The sequence below is a fragment of the Cydia fagiglandana genome, chromosome 17 (assembly GCF_963556715.1).
Source record: "Cydia fagiglandana chromosome 17, ilCydFagi1.1, whole genome shotgun sequence".
In the NCBI taxonomy this organism is placed as follows: Eukaryota; Metazoa; Arthropoda; class Insecta; order Lepidoptera; family Tortricidae; genus Cydia; species Cydia fagiglandana.
This window is the reverse complement of record NC_085948.1, coordinates 15,482,461-15,504,357: the sequence shown is the minus strand read 5'-3', so window position 1 is coordinate 15,504,357 and position 21,897 is coordinate 15,482,461. Positions and strand designations below refer to the sequence as shown.

Sequence of the window (21,897 nt, the reverse complement as noted above, 5' to 3'; positions counted from 1 at the left end):
TGATTACTGAAACAATTGACAGCAAACTGAACGTCAAACCAACGTCATATTCCACAACCAAAAGGTAAGTAATTCGATATTTCCTCCTTCCTTTCTTTCTGAATTTAAAATGTTACTAAGTACTATAAAAAGATGGGATGACTTTCGACTAAAATAATTGTACAGTCAGTAGCTAAGTACCTTTAACCCCTTAAATAAAAAATAAACTAAATTGGCCAGCCAAAAACGACCTCGATGTTTTCAATTTAGTATTGTTATACACACTTTAGTATAGTTGTGTAATGTTGACTGTCATTGCTTAGTTTAACTTTACCAACTTTATCCTTTATCAATAAAGAATAGGGTGATTATGGGACGATATTCGCTAGGTGCCCTCATTTTGTACGTTTGTTTACGTGTTATATCTTATGAAGCAAAATTATTTCAAACGGCTGCCGCTAGCATTAATGCGCTATTCCATAAGATTACGTGTGTTCGTGATAATCAGCGCCACTTCTTCATCCACCGACTTCGCACCTTGCCAATACAATACTATTTGGAGATTCACATCGGAGCTTCGACGTAAAAAGAAAGAGGGAATATAAATATAGTGTGTACGTGTGTGTGTGTGTGTAATACGTACTAGATCTGTGGCTGTGTAGCGGGCTGGTCTCGGGGCCGCCGCCGCGCCGCTCGCCGCGCCACCCGTCTGCCCCACAAGCACCGAGTTAGCACATGCCACCTTACCACTGAGGCCCACTTGCACCATCCCACTAACCCGGGGTTAAGCGGTTAAACCGTTAACCTAGTGTCAAAATGTACAGGTAACCATGCGCATGGCAACTACAGGTTTAACCGGTTAACCCCGGGTTAGTAGAATGGTGCAAGTGGCCCTTAGGGCTCATTTACACGGCGCGCGAACTCGCATGCGATTTCAGTTACATTGCGGACTGTTGGTTACCTCCAATTCAACCGACCGATCAAAACCCGCAATGTGATGAAACTCGCATGCGAGTTCTCGCATCGTCTAAATGAGCCCTTATTGACTAGTGCATTACGTTGATGAAGCTGGTAATTATTTTTAATTAATAATTACGGTTCTCACTTTAAAACTCCTCACCTATGAAATGCAATAGTCAATAACTGTTAAATTGCTTTGCAGATTCCCACACCGTTTCAAGATAAAGGAAACGTTATGGATATATAAATAATATGATTATTCATCTTGCAAACAATTTTGAATCTTAGCGTGTTAGCTTAAGCTTCAAAATGTGTGCACGACAAAACCTTCACCCTACGAAACTTAACACAAGGTTTCATGCAAAATACAGATGTAATGCATAATTGTTTTCCATCGTATTTTCTCGGAAACGTTCGTATTTGTGACGCTACTTCAGTCAACCTCAATACTTTTTGTTCCTAGACTGACTGAAATAGGGTATCGTCTTGGGTCGTCCTATTCGTATTTCGTCAAGTTCTTAAATTAGTCCTATTCTGATTTCGTCACGCATTCTACATTGAAAGCCACCGACGATTGTGACGAATGTAGAATGGGTGACGAAAGCAGAATATGACTAATTTAAGAACATGACGAAAAACGAATGGGACGACCCAAGACGATACCTGAAATAGCAAGACACGTTCGTACGTTTCCATGAGAATACGATGGAAAATAATTATGCACTACATCTGTAGCAATAAAAAAAACTAAAAATGGCAGTAAAATGACGGAAGCGGTGACACAGAAAAAAAAAGAAACCTTGTGCGCAGTTAAGTTGAAATTACTCTGCATAATTCAAGCAAAATGAATGTGTCTAAACGCATCAGTTTGTATCGCCTCTATTTCTAGTTTCAATTGTATTTTTATCCTCTAGCCGCCCATACGTTAAACCTTGCCAATCAAAATGAAATTTTATTTTGTCAACACAAAGTTCAAATTAGAATGGAACAGGAGACCTTTTTATAGGTCTCTGGGCGGCTAGAGGTTATAGGAATAAAGGCATTAAAGACTATTTCTGTAGCTCTAGGGCTTAGAGAATAAGGGTACAAGTCTCGGGCAGCGCAGTTTTAAAAGGGTGTAAGTTCCATGTAACACTTATGCCCTTTTACACCTAAGCTGTACCCTTTTTCACTAGTTCTAGATTTATATTTTATGATTAGAACATATGCAGTGTAAAACCAATCTTCAGCAAATTTAAACATATTTATCATTCAATTATAGAAAGACACGATACTATTTGTGAAGGTACAGAGCAAAAGGGCAAAAATTGTCCATAGTGCGCATTTGTGACGTCCGACGGGTAAAGGTACCTTATGGCGGTTGGCGATTACGCTATTATCAACGTCGCTCCAATATTATTGCGGCGCTATGCGACGTAAGCGCCAGCCGCCATAAGGTACCTTTTGCCGTGGACCGTCACATTTTTTCTTAAGGATTCGATCTAAAATCGGCCAACATGCTGTTTATTTTACTCTGCACCGACACGTTAAGGCAAGGTAGACCCAGGTTAATTCGTGAGCAAGCAAATCGGCCTGAGCATACATCACCTTAATAAATAGTAAAGATATGTTTAGTGTTAATAACTCAAAGAATTTCTCCGTCACCACATAACTACATGTTTTAATGTCTATGTATAACTTGACTTTGTCATATTTTATGTTGTAATGAAAAGTGAATTGTATGTCTTATTGAATAAGATTTATTATTAAATGTGCAATTGTAGAATGCTCAATTAAGCGCGCGTGTCAAAACACGTGTTTAAAACTATATAAAAAACCCGTCACGATCGAGATTGAGCTTTGTTTGTTAGGGATTAAAGTCTATTGTAGAGTGATAAATCATCTTATCTCTGTGTGATTACTCGTGTTATTGTTTAGAAATGATTTAACTTCATCTAAACTGAAATGATATTAAGAGTATTTTCACCACACCAGCTCGGAAAGAATTACCTACTTTGCACTTCAAAAACGAATAGCAAAGTTGCATTTTATCCACATGTGAGGCAAAGTAATCAAATGCAAATTTTGAGTTGTTTTCTTATGTTTGCTGGTAGAATTGACTTTTAAATGATGATTTTGGATGATAAATATTTAATAACATTCATTTGGATTTGATTTGGTTTGATTTTGTTTGATATTTTACATTTAATATTTGCTTCGGGTTGGTGTGGTGAAAAATTTTGTGTTTCACTCGGGGGCAAATTTTGTTTAACCCTCGTGCTTTGTAACCCTCGCAACGCTCAAGATTCCATTTTTCGAACCACTCGCTACGCTCGTGGTTCAATTTTGGAATCTTTCGCTTGCTCGGGTATCAATATTAGCACGAGCGGTTAAACAACAACTTTGCCCCCTTGTAAAACAAATAACTATTTTTACTGTTTTAGTGTAACAGATATTCGGACTGGTGGTAACGTTCAGAACTTATAAAACGAAAACCAATGATAGAAGACCTTTAGATCTACAGATTGCACTGGCTTGCTGGTAGTCTAAATTCGAATAACTTCGAAAAAATTTCAAGTTTTTAAGACCTAAATCGAGTCCTTTACTGCGTCTTTTTTAAGCGCAAATCAAAAGGGCTCGAGACTAAAAAAAATTACATGTTTTATCTAAAAAGAACTCGAGTTTTAACATAATTATATGTCTGAAGAACTGAGTCAGAGGATTCAAAAAACTCGAGTCTAAACCAACACTGGGGAGAAAGAATACAAAATCGATTATTTCTCCGAAACTTCAATTTGTCGGCAACATACATAGGTGTCAAATCGGTCTCTAGGTTTATCATTGGACTTCGTTTGATCCACGACGATATGTATACCTTTAATTTAAAGCATCAATTTTTATAAACTCACCGACAGTATTCTCCTGCTGATTACAGCAATAGACTCCGCTGAGGAACAGCGACGTGAAGATAACGAACACGATAGCCATAATCACAGCGTAGCCATCAGCGCCGTGGATACTGAAGGGCTTGGGAGGTGCGGGGGTCGGGCGCGGCGCGGGGCACGCGTCGTCGCAGTCTAGGCAGGAACATCCCGGAGTATCCTAGCGAATAATATGTTTTTGTTACTTGTACTTTATGTAAGAGCGATAAAGTTCAATTTCGAATAGCAAAGGATCGAGTTGTTCAGGCGTTGGGTGACGCCAGACATTTCTAGTCGCAGTATTTCTATGGCATTGATTATTACTTGTTAAACCTTAGAGCGATAAAGTTTAACTTTAAAGAACCAAAGACACTAAAAAAGCTGTAAGATCTGGTCCCCCAATGACCTTTCCGTCAAAACTGACGCACATTCCGGTCAATTTCACCTCTCCTTCCATAATGGCGCCCTCTGCCCTAGGATCGCCCCTGAGGTCATTCGTCTCCAGCACCACATTTCGAACGCATCGCCTCAAAGACTTTTTTTTAAACAAATTTTAACTGTCATTCTGTAGTAAGCTCGACACTGCGGGGAAAGGTGTCCGGATTGAATAACTTGTACTTATCGAATTAATTCGAACCAGCTCTGCGCCGCGCAAGTTTCGCTGTGTTTTGGTTTTGTGTTACCATGCTAGAAAACTGTCTTACCTTAGTAAGCCCTACACTGCAGGGAAGGGTGGGCGGATTGAACAGTGTGTAGTTAGCATTAGGCACGGACTCGATGTAGTTTATCTGGAAGGGCACGAACGGGCCCTTGGTGCCCATGAACTCGAACCAGCGGTGCGCCGTGCAACGCTGAGCGCCGTACTTCAGGCATAGGAAGTCCATTGCCAACTTGTTCGCTGACGGCATTTGGACCTGGAAAGGAGGTTTTGTATTATGATTAAAAAGCCGGACAAGTACGAGTCGGACTCGCCCCCCGAGGATTCCGTACCTTTTAGTATTTGTTGTTATAGCGGCAAAAGTAATACTAGGGAATGCAAATCGGTTATTTTCGGTTATTTTTTGTATGGAAATAATCGGTTATTAACCGAAACCGCGGTTATTTCCATACAAAAAATAACCGATTTGCATTCCCTAAGTAATACATCATCTGTGAAAATTTCAACTGTCTAGCTATCACGGTTCATGAGTCATGAGAGAGACAGACGGACAGTGGAGTCTGAGTAATAGTTCCCATTTTTACCCTTTGGGTACGGAACCCTAAAAATTTAGATAAGCTTTCATCGCAGTCTGTTCAGTCAATGGATTTCATTTATGTGGCTTGGTATCTTCGTCACAGTGGCAATAGATATGAAAAGCAACAAGTATGTATAGGTACCATTAGTACGTTTGGCACTCTTAAGGTAAACGTGACACTCGCCTCCAGCACCATATTGTATTAATTGCAATCAAAGTATTGTACGCGAAGGCAAGAAAAAATATACGTATAGAACTGGCATACACAACCAGTATTTTGCGCCATGAGTTGTTATTTTGACAACTAACCATAGAAGTGGACAGTGAGTCTCGAGACCTAAACGCGTTAAGCACCATGTATTTTACGGTGCTTACGCCGTTTTGGTCACGTGGTACAGATTGCGACAACTTAACCCTTTATAAGGCATAAGGGTGTCAGGAATTATGCAAAATTGAACTCTATCACTTTGAAATAAAGTTCAAAATCAGATGGGAAATATATTCCCTCTGCCTTTTAACCTCGTAAGGCCCAAGCTATTTTTAGGACGTTTATCATATCTACCCAACGGCCTAATTTTAGGTACTTATACTAGCGGCCCAGACCTTCTACTTGCTATAAAATCTGAAATTGGCATATTTATATTAGCTGAAGTCTTATAAGGATCGGTACGTGTCAGAAGTGAATGACCTAATTTTAGGACTCTGGGCCGCTAATTGATAAATTAATATAGTTGCTTGGGCCGGAAGGACTACATTTCTCAGTCCTAAAAATAGGACGTTGGGCCTTACGAGGATAAAGGCTTAATTGTTTGGCTTCTCTATAGAAATGATAACTGAATGCCTTATATTAGTAACTTGTGTTTACCTGTTTGCACGAGTTATATGTGGCCTCCTTGTATGTAGCTGACAGGTAGTAGTCCAACTCCACAACATTGAGCGCAGTGCCTGATAACAAATACAAACAAATTAATGTATTATACAATGTCAAATCCATATTATATTGCATTTTCCTAGAATTTTACGTTAATCGGTACTTAACAAGGTCAAGGTAACTCGAGAGCAGAACTTGTTTTAAGATACTAAATTCTAAATGCGTCTTTATTAGACTTAAGGTTCGACCACGCTGTTGCTTAAAAATGACGTGCCGTAACCGTACCGTTTTTATCGCGTGCTCTACACACCGCTGCTCAAAACACGCTGACGGTGCGGAATTGTGAGTCGACCATCTTGATCCACGACTACTCTTCTACTCTACTCTACTTCTTGATCTTGTCGGCGGATTTATCAGTACATTTGCACCAACTTATCATTTTTCATTGGGGGAACCGTCTTAGCGACCAGGAAGTACTGGAAGTCCAGTGAAGGATGGTATGCTTCAAGAAGTTGTGGGACACCTCGACACCAGGCTCGGCGGTCTTGTGTCGGTAAAATTAATATATTTTTGTATCAATTAACTTACCATTCTTAGTGGGAGCGACGGTCTTAGCGACCATGAAGTCGCTCTGCCGCGGCAAGCACGTGATGGCGCAGATGTGTTTCAAGAAGTTGTTGAAACACGTGGGACTCCTCGACACCAACTACTCGGCTCGGTTGTATTGTGTCGGTAAAGTAAATATATCTTCGTATCAATTAGCTCACCATTATTAGTGGTAGCGACGGTCTTAGCGACCATGAACTCGCTCTGCCGCGGCGAGCACGTGATGGCGCAGATGTGTTTCAAGAAGTTGTTGAAGCCCATCACCTCGACACCAATTACTAGGCCATTCTGTGTCGGAGAAGTTATCAATCATCTTGGTATCAACATCAACTTACCATTCTTGGTGGGAGCGACGGTCTTAGCGACCATGAAGTCGCTCTGCCGCGGCGAGCACGTGATGGCGCAGATGTGTTTCAAAAAGTTGTTGAAGCCCAACACCTCGACGCCAATTACTCGGCCATCCTGTGTCGGAGAAGTTATCAATCATCTTGGTATCAACATCGACTTACCATTCTTGGCGGGAGCGACGATCTTAGCGACCATGAAGTCGCTCTGCCGCGGCGAGCACGTGATGGCGCAGATGTGTTTCAAGAAGTTGTTGAAGCATGTGGGACACCTCGACACCAACTGCTCGGCTGTTTTGATCTTGTTGGAGAAATCCTTCAGCTGTTCGTTGTTGCAACAGACGTTGCCGCCGAGGTATTCGGGGCAGTATTTCTCGAGGACCCACTGGAAAGAAAGAAAGAAAGGTTTATTAAATTGTATACCGAAATGGTCATATACGAGTATGTACTATTAAAAAAGCGATGTAGTGTAGCCTGGTAGAGGTATAGTGCTTGGGGCCAGATTTGAACCACTTTAGCTTTCGCGGCTAACGTCATACAGCCGTATTCATAAACAGTTAGAGCATTGATCATCAGTTGCTGATAACCGGATGTCACAAAACGTGATTCATAAACACTTTTTAGCGCTAAACAGTTGATCATCTCTTTATTAAATCCTCGGAAAGTTACGGAGCCGAGGACCCTTCTTTATCTGTTTATTATCTGCTATTTTACAAGATGGCGGTCACAAAACAGCTGATTTTGGCAAGAGTCACAAGAGCAAGAGGAAAGAGTACGTTTTGGTTAAAATTCCAAATGTGAATGAAAAACAACTTGAATATGTGCAATTAATTACGTATTAGATATCTGGATATAGTACGAAAATGGCGCGAAACCTAAATATCCCGTTTTTTATAAGTTGTTTATGTGATTTTGTGTATGGTGATTTTCGTTTAACCAAAATATCGATGGCAACAGAATTCTATGATCGCGTAGTCGGAAAAATGCATCATAAACGGAGCTAGTTCCTCCCTCACAGCTATTAGGCGTTTGGAGAAATAGGTAAACCCTCAGATTCACTTAAATCTATGGCGGCCAGCTTCATTGCGCGCCATACAATCGCATTTAATTTTCGAAACCAAGTTTGGCTTGGCAAGTAATATTAGAGCGTTCTATTTATTAATTTAAGATCAGGGTGTTCGCATTTCGCAAACTTAAATTCAATTGAATTTCTGGCGCACATTTATACCTACCTATATAATATTATAGACCCTGTAAGAGTACATCAATCTCGTTCATAGTTTGCTATTGAATAACTTACCATTATACCTAATGAGATCATAATATTTACTACAGTTAACTTGTTTTATAGACATATTTAAACAACTGTGTTTAATAAATATCACAGGTAAGTAGGCACTACTTAAAAGTATCAACTTATTTACAGGTAAAAGAAGTGTGCACTCTGTCAGTCTGATAAAGTAATGAAAAATCTGAAGAAGTCACCGGTATATGCAGTCATTGCATAAGCAGTTTGCTCAATATTGGCTTTGAGCATAACGATTTGGCCTCCAGGTAAAAATATTGCATTAAATTATAGTCACCATCATGTTATCAATAATTAGTTGACGTAAGCTGAACTTCATAGAATGAAAGTTTCATTTATGTCAACTAATTATTCAGTATAGTTATCCAGGTTGGATTCTATACCTACCTGTTCTTGACGCTCAGGTTTCCAGTGCTCCCAAAAATGCACTGTTGGCTATTTGTAACTCCGCTAGTTGCCTGTAGGCTGCAGTGCTTAATATCAGATGGGCAGCACTAAACTTGTCTTGTCATTGTCTGGTATTAAAAAATACCTTTTAATTTTATTCTACATAAGAACCATTAATTACCAATATTATTTTTGAACTTCTTTGAACTAGGTACATAGCATGTACCTATGAATATCTACTTTATAAAAATTGTACACTTTCATTAGAACAATATTGCAAACACATGAAAATCATAAATATGTGCAAAATAGGTTCCTACTTTCCTTTTAGTTTCCTTTTTAGAACTCTCAAAATGATTTGCTATTTATGGAATTTATATGAACATTTATTTTCTAATAATAATCTGGTGTTTTATTTTATGCATGGTATGGTGTGACATAATTTATTTTAAGTACAGGAAACATCCCTATTAGACTGCCATCTGATATGTCTAGATACATTTAAGATTTTATTGCATTGTAATAAGAAAAATGGAATTTTGAGTATTTCAATATAGATACAGTCGCCTCCAATAATATGTTACTCTTCGAAGGCAGCAAAAATGTGACATGCTCTTATGGGCCTTTGTCGTGTAACATATTATTGCAGGTGACTGTACATCATTAATAACAATTGTACAAACCTTAACAAGTCAAAAAATATATTTAAGTAGTAAAATAAAACACCAATTAAATTAGAACAATTTTATTACTTCAACCTAAATCAAGGTTTCCATTTTGATGTTTTTTTTTTCTTTTAGGTTTCTTGCTGATTTCCTGCTGGGACTTGCAGTGTACGGAGTCAGTTACACTTCTCCGACCAATATTCACAGCTGTTCGCAGGCCACAGCTTTTCTTCCAAAGCCTGGAGTTATTCAACAGTAACAGTGGCTAAAGATGGTACTTTCAGGATCTGAAAAGATGCAATAATTTGAATAAAAGTATTTTTGTATTCAACAATTTTCTTTAATTTTTAGCTTATGATGTAGTTATGGTAAACTAAGTATCATTTGAAGCTATAGACAGAGATCAATATGACTTCATTCATTACCTATTAGGTACTATAATATGATATCATTGTACATTGACCTTGCAAACTCTCTGGAATAGATGTCCAAACTGTCTGATGAGATATAGATTAGCCAACTTAATTATAACCAACTGTACGCAGAAAACATCTTATTTTTAATCAGCAGGTACACAGTTATTTAAATACTGCCTAATTTGTGAACCATCCTTCCCCGTAGTAAGTAGGTTGGCTAGGTGGCCGAGTATAATAACCATTGCATTGTTCCATGCATAAATAGCATTACAAAATTATTACTAACAAAAGTTGCACCTACAAGTAAACTCGCGACACAAAGGCTTGTTACAATAAAACATCACTTGTACATATAATTATCATTTGGTTCCATTGTATGGTTAAGAAATATAATACCTATATTAGGTAGGTATGCATAATTTTAAACAAATACACCAAGCTCCACAAAGCACGGATAGATTTACCAAATTTATAAGTTTTATAACCTTTAAATAATGTCAAAGCTGTCAATGCAAGTGTCATTGTTAACACGTTCAGATACAACATTTTATGTAGTTACCTATGTCTATAATATATTATAAATAGATGGTCATGCCCAAAATTTGAACTGTACCTAGAGTTATCATCAAAATCGCTGCAGACTTTTCTTGGTCTAACTCTAAACACTGCAGGTATGAGGTAAACAAGAAAGTATAGGACATTGTTCATACCTGATTTAGTGAGTTTGAATGGACCTTGGTTTTGTTGACCCGTTGTGAATTTCTGCCGCAACCAGAATAAATTAGTGTGAACTCATGAACCATTATTCAATGGTTCTTCTTGCGGAGGCGACTGGAGGCCTGGTACGGTATCTGGCTTCGACTTCTTCTTTTCGCTAATTATGCACTTCGGCTAGAACCCCACTTCTTTCGACTCCATTCCACATAATATTGAAACTAAAAGCAATAAGAGATAGGTATATCAACATTGCAGTGACCTCATATTATTACTTATTGCTGTATAGGATACTTGTCTGTAAACGTAGTTACTTACCAAGTTTTATAAAATTACCGGCCATGCAGCAATCTTTGTTTATTTTTGTGGCACAGAAGCTATTTTAATATGAGATAATTCCGAAAATTAGTCAAAATAGTAAATCAACTTTTTCATGATATTACGATTGGCCGCTAGTGCTGCTGTCAAACTTTTTTTTTAAATTAATGTTCAGCCATATTTTTGTCTATGATGTGCCAAGATGCCAACATAACGCGTCTAATCTGCTTATTAGTTAAGAAGCCCCTAATAAACGTTTATAAATCATGGTTCTTATCAACGGCTTATTAAGCCTAAACAGTGGATTAGCTAATAAGCTGATCATTCCTCATTTAAGGATTTTTTATGAATACGGCTGATAATCTCTAGTCCATCCGGTCAGGGCGGTATCCGTGCCTATTGATTGCACTTAAGGTATTATCAGTCAAGATAAACTCATTGACAATTGACATAATTGTTTTATACTAGGAAACAATTCTAGGGGCGGGCGTATTTTAAAAGTAACTACGTTTCCTTTATTAACATTTTAGAAATGCGTATAGTTTAGAAAGTTCACTAATCGCTCGCTAAATGCTATCTTTGTCATAAAATCCTTTATACTTCAGAGACCACGTCAATGATATCACTACTGGTTATCGGTCAAAGACAATAAATTTCCATTCCTAACAGATTGCACGAAGTAGATATCTTTTTCCATGAATATAACTAACGTTTTATTAGTATGATATTCAAGATAATTTGTGTATAGTTCGTTTTTTTAGCATTAGAAAGAAGTTGAAAGAAGGTAAGCGATCTTGACATGTCTATTAATTGAAAAACGCTTTTTAAAAATCAGTATCTATTACTTATGAAAGCAGAAGAATATAAATGATCGTATTAGATTCATAATTGTAACATATTTGCCGTAACTTATTTTATAAATGAAATCAAACGACGCATGGCTATCACCAGGTCAGCCATGGATCGGCTCAGAAAAATATGGAGAAACAGAAACATCACAAAGGCCACTAAAATACGACTTGTCAGGGCATTAGTGTTTCCCATATTTCTTTATGGTGCTGAGACGTGGACTCTAAGGGAAAGCGAGAAAAAGAAGATCGACGCTCTAGAAATATGGTGCTGGAGAAAAATGCTTGGCGTAACCTGGACACAGTTCCGAACCAACGTCTCAATTCTCCAGGAACTTGGTATTAAACAACGTCTTTCTTCCATCGTCCAGTGTCGTATTCTCACTTTCTTTGGACATATTACGCGTCGAGATGATACATCTGTGGAACGACTTGTAGTGCAGGGAAAAGTCGAAGGCACAAGGCGCGGTAGGTCACCAATGCGTTGGTCAGACCTAGTCAAAAGTGCATTCAATGAACCACTCCATGAATGTACAAGAAGGGCTACAGTACGGGAGGAATGGCGACGGATTGTGAAGCTTGCCACCGGCCCTGACATGACGACCACGACCACTCTGACAAGAGTGTGACGACAAAGAAGAAGAGATTTTATAAATGTGTTTTTCAATTAAAAGACACATCAAGATTGTTTACCTTATTTCTAATGCTAAACAAAACGAACTATAAATCCCGTATGTTTTATAGGTTTATCGTTAAATGATTCCTTTTTCGCGTCCGTCGAGTCATTCCAATGCAAAATCTCACAAAGAAGCGATTTAAACGAGCTCGGCGCAATACAGAAAACCTATAACTTTAACTTCCACAAAAATGAAAAGGGTCCTAGCAGTGGTCCTAGCAACATTTCATTATGTTTTTCTTTGCAATTGAGTTATATTAACAATTTTTCCCCGGTATATCTATATACAGTAATGAATCCCTATTTCCCTTGGTCACGGCATCACGCGTAAACGGCTGGACCAATTTCGCTGATTCTTTTTGTGTTGTGTTGTTATTGTAAGAAATTATATTTTTTTTCTTTCTTATGAAAGCGCAAATAAAAATAGATAGATATAGGTAGGAGAAACGAAGGTCGCCGGGACGTCTAGTATTAAAATATTTATTCACCCTGTTTATGTGTAATGATAATGTAAACCTTATGGGTTATAATACCTATTGTATCAACCACTTACTACTCTCATTCACTTCGTTGTCGGACCGGTAGCCAAAACATGTTATCACTCATATCACAATATTATGCCTCGTCTGTTCGTCTACAATAATAAATAAGTACGTGTTTGTTTTACATATGAGGTTATCGCCTACCGGATATTTCATAGTTTCGATAAATAACATTCGATCTGATTTATTTAGATTTCGATCAGATGTTTGTGTGACTATTTCATGCATACTAAAAGCAATTGGTTTTGGATTGGCCCCGTGTCAGATCAGATATGAAGGTTTACTACATAACTGGGTATATAAATATTCATGGTCTCTGATGAGTCATTGTTAACCCCGAGACTTACTCATGCTTGACTTGGTTGTCTGTCTCATTTAACATTATCTTAATAAACAAAGGCAGAAATGAGTTAGTGATTCACTCCTCACCTCATAATCAAAGACAACTAAACTGAGTGTTTGTACATATCGTCGCCTTAGGGTGTATTTATTATTTTATCTGTTAGCCTGTTGTGTCCCACTGCTGGGCAAAGGCCTCCCTCTATTTCTTCCACGCGTCTCGTTCTATGGCAATATTAAGCCAATCTTTCAGAAAGACATCAAGATCATGCCGCCATCTCCTTCGAGGTCTGCCGTGACGCCGCACTATGTTTGGTGTCCACTCGGTAGTTTCTTTTTAGGGTGTAAAAATACTAAATTGAACTTAATTTATTTTTAACTTTAATGTCAATGAAGTGTAGTAATTAGTGTCATAAAACTACTCATAGAAAGATAGATAGCTAATTAATGCACGAATATATATGTTGTGTTATTTGAAGCAAAGTACGCCCACAAAGCAAGTATAAGCATCGCTTTTTCTAGAATTAAAATGAGGATAATTCAAGATATTTTGACATATATATTTTGATAGATATTAAGAGAAGCCAGGCACCGCTATTGTCGTGCATAAGCACATATTGTAATGATATAAATATTATGATTCAGGGAAAAATATAATTTGCTTTATCGACCACGCCAAGGCCACTAATCACAACGATCCCTAATAGTTTGTTTTGAATGATATTTGAAAGAGATTTCAGATTATAATCATACAAATCATAATTTACCGAAAATGAGCGACGGATCATCAGCGCTGGCAGCATGGTTCCATTTTTATCGACTATGCCTGTCACTTTTGCACTTACATACTTGTTAGAAGGTGACAAGCGATAAAAATGCGACCATGTTCTCTTAACTGAGAAATTATGAACCTTACATCTCTGCAATAAGGTTTATAATTGACAGTTAACAGTGGACGATGATACATTTGGACGATATGCGAAGTCGTATAAATGCAAATGTTGTGTATCTACACTACCTACCTACGTTTAAATAGATTAGGTATGCACGGCTAATGTAATATCTATAACAGTAACCTGTAGAGGCCAAGGCTATCATGTGTCTACAGCCAAATATATTCTACTAGGTTATAAGGAAACCCTTTTCTGTTGTAGTTATACTAAATCAGCGTTCTATGTGTTTCGAGTGTTTTAAATTAAACAGGCTATAGGGTCATGCGACTTTCTTGTGGACATCATAAAAGATATTTCTGGAGAAACGCACAATTAAGGACTACCAACCATCTAATGTGTAATTTTAACGTACAGTCGCCATCAGATATATCGGATCGGCTAAGGCGCTCACAAATATCTGAACACTGCTCTATTGTCAAGGCGTTAGAGTGCGTGTTCAGATATTGTGAACACCTTGGCCACTCCGATATATCTGATGGCGACTGTACGTATCAGTTGACAGCAGCTAAAATCCACTTAGGTGTTCTTGCCATATGATATCATATCATGTATGGCCGTTAATTCTGGTTAATACAAGGCGCGGAACAGACGCCGAACCGGCCGAACCTTTAGGCAAAATACGCTTATGTACAGTCATCAGCAATAGTATCTTACACAACTAGGGCCGCAAAAATATATGACGCGCTCTTATTGCGCTCCAAATAAGAACGTGTCACATATTTTTGCGGCCCTAGTTGTGTAAAATACTATTGCTGATGACTGTACTGTCACCTGTAATGGCTTCAATATTACAGTTTGGCAAAAAAAAAGTAGAAATTAAAAAGTGGCAACACTGTAGTGTCGTACAAACCAATTTATATAAGAAAACGGGACGACACTACAATTTTGCAACTTTTTAATTTCTACTCTTTTTTGCCAAGCTGTGTACACAACAAAGGCCGCAAAAATATCTCACACGATCTTATTTGTAGAGCCATAAGAGCGTGTCACATATTTTTGCGGCCTTCGAAGAGTAACATATAATTGCAGGTGACTGTACATTACCAGTAATAATAAAGAAATCATCGATTTAATAAACACTCATGTGAGTTATGACCAAATGCAACTTTCTCTGGTACCGGCTGACCAGGCCGCGTAGCCAAGATGCCAATCGCTTACGCTCCGTAGCGATCGAAACGCAACTGTCACTGTCGCGCTAATACGGAAGAGTGATAGAGAGACATAATGGTTTTCGTTGTCGAAGCGATAGCGATTGTAACCTTGGCTAGGCCGGCAGGTGGTATCAGAGAATGGATGAATGCAGCTACTTTCACCACCCATTTGTACAGATGAATTAGAGATTGTTAGACTATTGATTTGATATTTTATTAGCAAAATTTAAACACAAGACGTATAAATGTTTATGCAAAACCTGAGTTATCGATGTCAGGGTTTTTACTCATAGTCATTATATAATAAATATGTATAAATAAAACATACAGGTGTGTCTATCATTTATGAATACCTTTCCTAAATCTATAACATAAGTGATCTTATGACTCAGTAAGTGATACTTTTTCCATGCGCTAAAAGAAAATGACATCACTACATATACACGTTCTTCGTACAAAGGTATAAAAACACATAATTATATGCACTTAACTAACCGCTTGCGTTGTTACGTTAATAGTCATCCGCTAAGGAATCCTTGCTCAAAATACTACGTAAGGTATGAAATGGCAATAAAAATTTTACAAACCACTTTCAGTCTTATACAATGTGCACATACGTCCTATTATACTTTCGGCTTGTGTAATTATAGTTTCTAAATAATTATATAAGAAGTTATCCGTTACGTATCAGCGAATCCCTTAAGAGCTAGATCAAGTATACAACGTGTGACATAACAATTGGAAATAAGACATACGGACAAATCTATAAAATCAGTTTCTGTTTATTTATTTAGTTGTCCTTATCGCACTAATCTTAGGGGTCGTTAGTCAGCGCGACGGAGATATTTACATTATTTACCTACAACTCAAATCTGAGAAAGGGTCATCTTAATATACAATATACATAAATATCCTTTTAACTTAACTATTAACTTTACATTGTTTCAATCTCTATTTTAAATTTTCATCTACTCAAAATTTATCTGGAAGAGAACGCTCTTTTGCGACAAGACTGCCTGTTCTAGACAATTCTAAAATGGCTCGAAAATTCCGGCCTCTGCAAAGTATACTATTTATTACATATATGATTCACTGGTATTTAGTAGAATTACGTATGTATCAAGGGCGGTGCGTAGATATGATAACCATGGTACCTACTATGATGCTGTTATCAAGTTCTTTGGACTTCCTGATTACAGTCACTCGGGTGTAACTAATGTAAACACTTATACTAACATTACTAACAGACCGCAAGACAAGGTCGAAAAATCTAGACTTGTAGGAAAAGCTCAGTCGTCCCGAAATGGACAATCTGGTTGAAATCGCGTTCTAGGGCCGCCCTGCGGCGGTACCACGGTCGCATTTTTATCGCTTGTCACCATACCTGTCACGTTCTAACAAGTATGTAAGTGCGAAAGGGACGCGCATAGTGACAGGCGATAAAAATGGAACCATGCTGTGTATAGACGTACCAATAAATTAATAATTAAACAGCCTTTGATTAACCATAAAAGTATTGACGTCTCGTCTAGTTTGCCAATGAACCTTACAACAGGTAAACCTTGACCATAGTCAACATTGAAACTAGGCGAGATATTATGTCACGGGCACCGGAAAAACATATCAAAGAGTCAAACTCTATTAGTTATTCTAGTTCTTGGTTTTCGCCACATAAAACGACTTTGAGTTCCCCCGCAATGCACTTCGCACATAAATAGCTAACAGCACTTACTGAACAGAACCACTAAATTCTCAGAATGTTTGCTGTTTTGCTTAAAATAGGTACACACGGATATCGGATCTTGGCACGTTTTAACCAAATCAAATAAGCTCTGCGTTATGATGGCTGACGTTATCCACGCGATAAGAGTCACTTTTTAACACCGCGCGATTGAAAGATTTGAAAGCGATAGGCACTGTCATTGTCATGATGTCACGTAGACAAGAACGACTATCATAGCCGTACTGACGTCTCTAAGCCATAGGCTTAAAGGAGTCTTTCGGAGGCAAAACTTACCTTCTATTTATCCTACAAGCTTCAACAAAGGTGCCGCACTACTTCTTTTACTCTGACAAATTCACGAATACAATTTTTATACCATCTTCTTCTTCCTCGCGTTATCCCGGCATTTGCCACGGCTCATGGGAGCTTGGGGTCCGCTTGACAACTAATCCCATGATTTGGCGTAGGCACTAGTTTTTACGAAAGCGACTGCCATCTGACCTTCCAACCCAGAAGGCAAACTAGGCCTTATTGGAATTAGTCCGGTTTCCTCACGATGTTTTCCTTCACCGAAAAGCAACTGGTAAATATCAAATGATATTTCGTACATAAATACCGAAAAAGTCATTGGTACGAGCCGAGGTTTGAACCCGCGACCTCCGGATTGAAAGTCGCACGCTCTTACCGCTAGGCCACCAGCGCTTTTTTACAATTTTTATACCATTATCAAGGTAATTTATTAATTACCTCCTTGGATTTCACGGGCCTATACATCCTGGTCTTGATATAGACCAGAATAGGCTTGCGTGGGGATATAGATCCAACACGTAGAGGCCCCTTGGAGAGCTTTAATGTCATGTAGAACGCCTGCTGGAACCCGTTCAGAGGCGCAACAACAATGATTAATAATTATTATTATTACTTACTTGAAGGTTTAAGGTTTTTATAGATATATTTTGACCTTGAACCAATGAATCTATTTTCACCACAGTCCGAAAACTCCAACATGGCAAAACGGTTATAAACAGCATTCATTTAGCCGACGTAACCATAATAATTGATGTAAAAGGGCCTAACAACGAAGGTCGAGTAAAGAGCAGATTTATTTACAAACATACCTGACCATCTGTAGGTCTTATCTCGTCGCACTACGGTTCATAAATGATCAATTGAGAGTGTTAATTGGTCAGTACCACCAAATGATTAATGGTAACCCTTATTGGAAGGACGTAAGGTGCAGGAATGTTTAGTCGAGTGTGTTAAATGGTCAGTATCACGGCGATTCGCAAATCGTTTAGACAATTAGCGTGAGGTCGGGACTCGAGGCGGCGTGGCAGTGTTGGCAAGTGAGGTTGAAGCAATTTAATAGTTCCGATTGGGGTATTGAGACCAATATACCGAGGTTTCCTGGGTGGCTCGAAATGAGACTTATTATATAACAATCTATTGTTAATGTAGAGTTTTTAGCGCAACGGAATGTACCGTTGCCATCGATCAAAAAGAATATTCACTTCTAATGCTGAGGCATTTCGGTGAGCTTAATGGTTTCAATAAAACCGGGCAAGTGCGAGTCGGACTCGCGCACGAAGGGTTCCGTACCATAATGCAAAAAAAAAGCAAAAAAAAACGGTCACCCATCCAAGTACTGACCACTCCCGACGTTGCTTAACTTTGGTCAAATATCACGTTTGTTGTATGGGAGCCCCATTTAAATCTTTATTTTATTCTGTTTTTAAAATTTGTTGTTATAGCGGCAATAGAAATACATCATCTGAGAAAATTTCAACTGTCTAGCTATCACGGTTCGTGAGATACAGCCTGGTGACAGACAGACGGACGGACAGACGGACGGACGGACGGACGGACGGACGGACGGACGGACGGACGGACGGATGGACAGCGAAGTCTTAGTAATAGGGTCCCGTTTTACCCTTTGGGTACGGAACCCTAATAAAAATCATCTGAAGATCAGCGCAGTAAGTCGCGAGCATCATGCTGAGATGAGATGAGACCTTTCGTGGCCTCTTTCCTATGCTTTTTCTGTTGTGTATAATTTTCTCCTCGGTGTTTGTGCTACAAATAAATTATTTCTATAAGCCCAGCGCTGGACAGGCTAGCACCAGCACCATGCTAGTTTGAGAATAACTCGTATTTGTCGTGGTGTCACACTAATTTCTATACTTTCTTTTCAATTAGGCTACAAGCTGATCATACACGTCATCAACTGCCTCAAAACATATATAAAACTTCTCAAAGTCTGCAGTTTGCAGAATGAAATAACAGGTTTATTTTGTAAACACAAAATCCGCTGACCTTTTTCCCCAACCTTCACTTAACCCCGTATCTTTTATGCCTTTAATTGCACGTAATATGAAAGCCGAGTTCTCTGAGCTCCATAACTACGCAAAGAGCTCCAAACTACGTAGAAACAGAAGCATAGCACCCGTGCTTGTAAACAAGATGGGTGAATATTAAAATTAGCACGTACATCAAATTCCAGCTTTGATGGAAAGGCGTTATGGTTCAGTTTTGCTTGGATGTTTTGATGTTGGCAGACCGCCGGGGCATTTGCGTGGCGAATTCAACATCAGCATAGACTAAATACATCAGGACGGACGTGACTTGTGACATGATGGGTCATGGTCCAGCGAATGTGCTAAAACATTGACATATAATGAAAAATATGGGGTAGATAAGTTTTACTGATTTCCTCCTGAATGTTGGCTATCTTGCCAAACATTGCATAGCTTGAAAAGCGGTGATTCTTATTATTGGTCGTCTTTCTCCGAGACAATGTTTGGCAAGGTAGGCAATGTTGAAGAAGTTTATGGTATCCGACTGCGTCTGTCTGTCCGACCATTCCCCCCCCCCCCCCCCGCCCCCTTTATCTCTGAAACTACTGGGCCTAAACTTAAAAAAACCACAAAATAGTACTTTACCTATAGATGACAGGAAAACCTATTAGAAATGTGCAGCCAAGCGTGAGTCGGGACTTATGTACGGAACCCTTGAAACGCGAGTCCGACTCGCACTTGACCGGTTTTTTTATTTATTTATTTAACTAATTGTTTCTTGAACAAGAATAACTGAATTGTGCGCAATACATTATGAATATTTACCAGAACCACAAAGAGTCTGAGTCAGTGTTGGAACTTAAATTTTATTGTTTTTTAATATCTTTGTTTATTGAGATAATGAATATTTTATGGTATTTTACTATATTTCGTAACATTTGACAAAATTACACCATAAAAACAGCCGGATTCCACAAATTCCTCATTATTTTTTGTAGGGCTATTACGTCGGTGACAAGTCACTGTATGGCTTGCCTAATAGTAAGCGGTCACCGTAGCCCCTGTTTTGTAACTACAGGAGTGACTAATAGGTAGGTACTTTTAGGTACCAGTTTAAGGGGTTGCTGGGCGAAAGTTACAGTAGACACGAATTTCATATGGTTCGGACAGTGAAAATTAAGGTCTCTATAAAATCTAAAGTATGACAGGTAACCTAATGAAAGTTGGTATTTTTGATAGGTTTACTAACTACATGGTATACTAAAAACTCTTGAAGAATACCCAAACTTGCTATGAATCAACATATAGTAGAAGAGCCGGCCGCAAATTTTCTAACCGACTTGATACCACGATGAAATGCACAATGGTTTCCCATAAAAGTGATGCTAAGTCCGAATTCGATAGTCTGCCACGGCGGAACTTGCCGAAAGTACGAAAAAGAAGGCCACTTCCGGTGCGAAAAAAGGGGGCTGATTTAACCCATCTGATACCGAAATAATAGTTATGGCAGCAGTTAGAAATTTACATGTAGACACATAAAAGCGAAGTCTGTCAGTATTTTTTTTGCCGGAAGTGCTTGGCAGACGCTCTCAAAGGTGGCCAGCGGGACCCCTAATTTAACCCATCTGATACCACCATGAAACCAATTCCAGTCGGTAGGTATGAACCCTCATGTCAGGAATATATAAGTCTGCCAAGGCTTTTCCTGCCGAAACACCTTGGCAGACGAGATTATGTAAGCAAGGTCGGCATCGGTTACCCTACACTAACCCATCTGATACCACCATGAAACCAATTCCAGTCGGTAGGTACGAACCCCCATTTTAGGAATATATAAGTCTGCCAAGGTTTTTCCTGCCGAAACACCTTGGCAGACGAGATTATAAACAAGATGACCATCGGTTACCGTACACTAACCCATCTGATACCGCCATGAAACCAATTCCAGTCGGTAGGTATGAACCCTCATTTCAGGAATATATAAGTCTGCCAAGGCTTTTCCTGCCGTAACACCATGGCAGACGAGATTATGTAAGCAAGGTCGGCATCGGTTACCCTACACTAACCCATCTGATACCACCATGAAACCAATTCCAGTTGGTAGGTATGAACCCCCATTTTAGAAATATATAAGTCTGCCAAGGTTTTTCCTGCCGAAACACCTTGGCAGACGAGATTATAAGCAAGATGACCATCGGTTACCGTACAGTAACCCATCTGATACCACCATGAAACCAATTCTAGTCGGTAGGTATGAACCCTCATTTCAGGAATTTATAAGTCTGCCAAGGCCTTTCCTGCCGAAACACCTTGACAGACGAGATTATGTAAGCAGTATCCACATACGAGGGATCCGTATTTTGGGATTATACAGATTACGGACATTATTAATAGCTGTAGGCTTATTTATTACTTTATGCTTATACATATTTGTATATTATTATGTTATTAATAAAATATATTTATAATTTATTAAACCTAAACTTAATACATTGGGAATTCATTACCTGCTTACGGCAGTAGTAGGGATAAGTGGGTCAGTTCTGGCTCACTGAGCCAGGCCAACAGTCCCTCCCCCTTTTTTCCCTTGTTGAGGCCCTGCAACCTTGCCTTGAACCCAAACTAATGTCATTGTAGCTCGAATCTAACCTAAACTATTTTTATTGCTTT

General features: G+C 38.7%; 1 protein-coding gene and 2 long non-coding RNA genes across 3 annotated transcripts in view; 1 reads left to right on the top strand and 2 right to left on the bottom strand.

Moving 5' to 3' along the window:
- Positions 1–21,897, bottom strand: part of LOC134672614 (NPC intracellular cholesterol transporter 1) — an 82,322-nt gene that overhangs the window by 25,167 nt on the left and 35,258 nt on the right. Inside the window, exons 3-7 of the mRNA XM_063530569.1 lie at positions 7,061–7,280; positions 5,940–6,019; positions 4,544–4,753; positions 3,828–4,020; positions 623–688 (exon numbers count right to left, since the gene is read on the bottom strand). Of these exons, the coding sequence (XP_063386639.1) occupies positions 623–688; positions 3,828–4,020; positions 4,544–4,753; positions 5,940–6,019; positions 7,061–7,280 (769 nt within the window). The remainder of the gene's footprint in view (positions 1–622; positions 689–3,827; positions 4,021–4,543; positions 4,754–5,939; positions 6,020–7,060; positions 7,281–21,897) is intronic.
- LOC134672757 (uncharacterized) lies at positions 7,451–9,503 on the top strand. The gene is made up of 3 exons (XR_010099384.1): positions 7,451–7,936; positions 8,322–8,449; positions 9,389–9,503. It is a non-coding gene; the product is annotated as an uncharacterized LOC134672757 (long non-coding RNA).
- Positions 9,318–11,045, bottom strand: LOC134672755 (uncharacterized). The gene is made up of 3 exons (XR_010099383.1): positions 10,702–11,045; positions 10,380–10,604; positions 9,318–9,540 (listed from the first exon to the last, which is right to left on the bottom strand). It is a non-coding gene; the product is annotated as an uncharacterized LOC134672755 (long non-coding RNA).